At 40.9% G+C, this 5,174-nt stretch overlaps 1 protein-coding gene across 1 annotated transcript in view; it reads left to right on the forward strand.

Moving 5' to 3' along the window:
* Positions 1–5,174, forward strand: part of LOC107564446 (ral GTPase-activating protein subunit alpha-2-like) — a 148,557-nt gene that overhangs the window by 36,142 nt on the left and 107,241 nt on the right. The window contains exon 4 of the mRNA XM_016249541.1: positions 1,826–1,883. Within this exon, the coding sequence (XP_016105027.1) occupies positions 1,826–1,883 (58 nt within the window). The remainder of the gene's footprint in view (positions 1–1,825; positions 1,884–5,174) is intronic.

The raw sequence follows: 5,174 nt of genomic DNA on the forward strand, positions 1-5,174 counted from the left end.
TCTAATAACTGGTTGTGCCACGCTTTGCAGCAACAACTGCACCACCCTTCTCAAATCCGCCATCCCAGACACCGCTGCAGCACGGCAGGGGAGCGCTTTCTGTTACCGCCGCAAGAAGCATTACTGAAACCTCAGGCTTCTTCTGCGATCCCCAAGTGTGCAGGCTTAAACAGATCCCGCCACTGGATATCAGCTCCAGTTATTTGTCAGTTTCCTCACGACAATGACAGGCTGTAATCCAGAGCTTTCCTTCCACAAGCTGAAGATCAATACAGAGGTGCTTGAAAGCTCTCATACTCATGTGCCATCACGTTCCACATCAACACAGGAAGTAAATGAGAATGACATGTTAACACCTTGAGTGACGGCTGTCGCGTAGCACGTGCGATTATGGTGACATTATGGTGTCCTCTTCTTGTAGAGTGTCACAGATGCCACTCTTTGAGTTGTTGTGACAGATTTGATCCCATGTTGCTGTTCTTTGGTTGAGTGTCTCATAATAGCATTACTCATAATGCACTGCCACTGATGACATTATCGTTGTCCATTAGTGTGAATCTTATCCCACCTGTCTCTGTATGTATCGCTTAACAGGGACACGTCTTACTGTCTGTAAATAGACACTAATAATATGGTGTCTAAAATCAGCAGTAGGTGGCAGCGAGTTTTAATCATTGAGTCACTCATTCATTCATTCATTCATTCATTCTAATTTGTTCATAAACTCATTAATTTATTCAGGAACAAAACTGCTGTGTATTGTTCTAAGAAGCACAACAGTTCTGTTGTGCCTTTTTAAAACCATTTGTTTAAGACTTAAGTTTTGGAACTTAAGTCAAAAAAGTCTAAAATGTAACTCTCAATATTAAACTTTTGTAAAAATTCTGTATCACATTTGCATGTTCATAATCAGGAAAACGGCACACTTGCTTAAGTGATGTTACGTAACTATATCATATGATACATATCACATACCTCTAGTGGGCAGCAAAACATGAACGATAAATAAAAGGTTTACTTTACTTCTCTGTAAGCAAAGTTTGTGTTTTGGCCTGGTGAACAATAAAACTGTTGACTTGCTGTACATTGAAGGAGGAACCTGAGGGGCCGTTTACACGACGTTTTCAGCCAAAAACGGGAAACTTTTTATGCGTTTTGCCTGTTCGTTTACACGACAATGGTGTTTTGGGGACTGAAAGCGCATATTTTTGAAAACGGGTTTCAAAGTGCATGTTTTTGAAAACGCCATCGTTATCGTTTCCGTGTAAACACCCAAAACGTGAATCTTTGAAAACGGTGACATCATGTGCGCGGGTAGTACGTGTTACGTATGTAGACATGTGCAGTATGTGTTGATTTTAAAGGCAAACGCGAACAAACATACACAACAATGGCGGAGTACATGGTACAGTTGTTGCTGTTTAAGAGTTTGATAACGCTTCTTCAGCAAAGTGTGGATTTACTTCACCAGTATTACAACCAAGAGTGGAGACGCATCATATACACACGGCAACAGATACTGTTTACTAACAAGGTGACAGCGCCAACTACTGGCCTGGCATACGCAATATAGTGTTTTTGGCCATTTTCGCGGATATGTGTAAACACAAATCGTTTTGAAACCGTTGTCGCGTATACGTGAAACTTTTTAAAAACGCAAGGGAAAAACGTTTCCGTTTTTGACTACATTGTTGTCGTGTAAACGTAGCCTGAGACAGAAGAGAATATCATACAAACTTAGCAATTGGCATGTTACTGACATTGAGCTCTTGAATTGTATGTTATTAGTTTAACGTAATCACTGTGTCCTTATTTTTCCTTTCAGAAAATTCTGCAACTTCTACCTGAGAAAATCAACAGTCGATGGCAGTTTCACAGTATAGGTAAAGTGCTGCTCAGACCACTTGTTACACTGACGTGGTCCATGCCACACATTTTATCTGCTGAAATTGAAATACTGCTTACAGTATCACTATTTCTTTTTATACAACAGTTCGTTCTGGTTCTCAAATCTGATTGGTTGAGAACCGTGAGATATTGTACTGGTATCGCTACAGGAACGCCCTTTCACAATTTTGTATCACTCCGCTTGTTCTAGCCGGGTCTATGTTTTTTTTTTAAATTGTTCACTGAGCTAATCGTAGAGTACGTTAGTTAATATAAAAAGAAACGTCTAGCTTCGCGGTTTCTCGTTCTCTCATTTGGATGCACGTCTTGCCGCATTGTTTCTCTCTTATAACCTCATTATTTCTCACTAATAACCCAACTGAAGCAGCACATGCCCTTGATACAAATTCTAAAAGTGACGTATGTTTAACAGTCAACTTGAGCTTTGAATCCGTGGCAGAAGGAAGAAGTGATACCGGCTCTATATCAGCGGCTGTGATTGCCTCTGGCCTAATCACAGCCATGCTGATATAGAGCCGGTATCGCTCTCGTACTCGAGTGATATTGCTCATGTGCGTTATTATTTATGAGTCAGTCTGTGAGAGTTCTGCTGTTAAAGCAGGTTCAGGAGAGACTCGAGAGAGTCAGTGTAACCTGGTTTAATACTTTCTCACAGAAAATAATTACCTACAGAGAGAGAGAGAGAGAGAGAGAGAGAGAGCAGGAGGCTAATAAATGAGAGGCTTCATTTGAAATGCAAATTACTAAATGAAATTATGCGTCCCATTGTTTCAGTCTTCCTTACAGGAAGAGCCTCTAAGGAGGCAATAACCTCAATTAGAGCCCTGCGCATAGAGACCGACAGACAGACAGACAGATCCCTAAAGGGAATTCAAGCAAAAAATCGATGCAACAGTATCTAAGATTATTGTTATTGATTTCTGTTATGTGTCTTTGCTGGGCAATTATTTTCTTACACTCGCAATCCTCTCTCTGTCAGCTAAAGTATTAGAACATAGCTTGGCTTTTTAATAGATTCAGTCCAGTTCCAGACCGTGTTGAAGTAGTTCCTTTTGATTGTAAGGCGAGTCTGATCCTCCAGTGTACTGTAGATACTGTGTGACTGAGTGTTGTTTACAATTGCCAAGCAATGCCACAACTGGCATATCAATATACAATTCAACAGATGGACCTTCTTTTTTTGGAGCCTTTATACGACAACAGGGTGAATACGGCATACCAGTTTTTGACCACTTTTACAGCAACATTGATTCTGGGACTATTATTCCCAACAATCATTTGTTCCAAAATATGGATTTTTATATACAAATTAGTTTTAGTTTTAGAATTTAGGAAGAAAAAAGTTGAAATAATGCACTGATGGCTTTAACAGAAGCAAATATTAAAGGGGTCATATGATGCGATTTCAAGTTTTCCTTTCTCTTTGGGGTGTTACAAGCTCTTGGTGCATAAAAGAAGATCTGTAAAGTTGCAAAGACTAAAGTCTCAAATCCAAAGAGATATTCTTTATAAAAGTTAAGAGTCAGCCACGCGAGTTTTTTATGCACCAACCGAATTGCCTCGATACCATCGAGTATCGAAAAACATCTTAATATATGTTTTTCGATACTTAAGGGGTTAATCTCATCAGGGTCAGTGAGCCAATAAAGGCCCGGGTATACTTCACTTTCCGCGTTCCGTTCCGTCTCACGCTCAGCCGTGTCCGCACAGCTTTCAAAGTATACTCAACCGCGGATGAGTGCAGATGGACGAGCTCAACACAGGCGCAGTTTGACTTGCGCTCTGTCTCTACTTTCACCTCGCCTTGTGCAGTTGTACGCGGACCATCCGCACGGTCTCAAAAAATTGCCTGCACACGGACGGGGTGCACGGCTGTCCGCGAGCCCTCCTGATGACGAAAATGACGTAATGTGGACGCGGACGGCCGAAGTATACTTTGGCCTTAAGCCTGCAGCACTAGCCGGTGTGTTCGACTAGAAGAGGTGCGGCGCAGATCGATCAGTGTTTGACATCCGCGAGAGCGATTCAAAAGCGCACGGAGCAGTCTGCTCTCTTTAGCTCTCATGGTACTGTAATACACTGATCAGTCTGCACAGTCGGTCCGCGAACACGTCGAACACACCTACTAGTTTACACAGGTTACACTCAGAGATGTGGCACACACGTGAGGCTGTAGTGCTAATGCGTCCCAGCCATTTGTGTACGTTTACACTGGTGCTTTTATGTTTTAAAATGAAAACGATCCTCGTCATACTGGCGTTTCCACTGCGTTTCAAGCCGGCTTTCCACCATCTCCAAGCGACAGGCGTTTTAAAACGAACACAACAGATGTGTAAACTGAAGACTATTTGAGCTTTATTAAAACTATTAGCTATTTATTTAAAACTATTTATTGTGTTGGTTACACTTTGTTCCTTTGTGCAGTGGCTCAGGAGATGAGTCTTTGAGATTGTATAAACATCAACAAGCTGAAAAATAAAACCAAAGTTTTTTTTTTTTTTTTATAAATGTACAAGTTGTTACAGTTCTGTTTTTGCTTTGCCATTATGGTGTATGAAGTGTAGATTGATGTGAAATAAAAAGTAATTTAAAGCTTAACATAAGGCTGCAACATAACATGAAGGGGTTTGAATACTTTCGCAAGGCACTGTATATTAAGATTGCACTCACAAAGAGCAATTTCTCTAGATTAAATCTAAATGTAATAGCCTAAATATAAATGTAAAATAAAAGTAAAACTGACTATAGAAACCAAAGTTTTTTATTTTTTTAGATAATGTAATCTTGTTAAAATTGATTTCATAAAATTGGTATCGAAAAAAATATCGTTCAGGAACCGGTATCGAAGTCAAGGTATCGGTATCGATATCTAACATTTTTGAACGATACCCAGCCCTAGTCGCATCACAGGAGAGTGAACTGCCTGTCAGAAATCATAGCACGTCAGCTGTCTTAACCGCGGCTTGTGTACTGCATCATCACTGTGTCTGTCACGCAACTCTGTTGCCCTTCCGGGAATGAACTGATGGTAAAACTAACGACATTATTAACTGTCTTGATATTTACTTTGAAAGTTGACGCTCACGATTATGGTATGGGGTGTTACATTTTCGACGCGTGCTTGTGGTGTTTGGCCAATCACAATGCACTGGGTCAGCTGGCCAATCAGAGCAGTCTGCGCTTGTCGGAAGGAGGGGGCTTTGTTGAAAACGACGTGTTTGAGAGTGGCGGGGCGGAGGAGGCATTACACAAGAGACAGAAATTTC

Source organism: Sinocyclocheilus grahami, unplaced genomic scaffold (assembly GCF_001515645.1).
Source record: "Sinocyclocheilus grahami isolate Dianchi unplaced genomic scaffold, SAMN03320097.WGS_v1.1 scaffold935.1, whole genome shotgun sequence".
In the NCBI taxonomy this organism is placed as follows: Eukaryota; Metazoa; Chordata; class Actinopteri; order Cypriniformes; family Cyprinidae; genus Sinocyclocheilus; species Sinocyclocheilus grahami.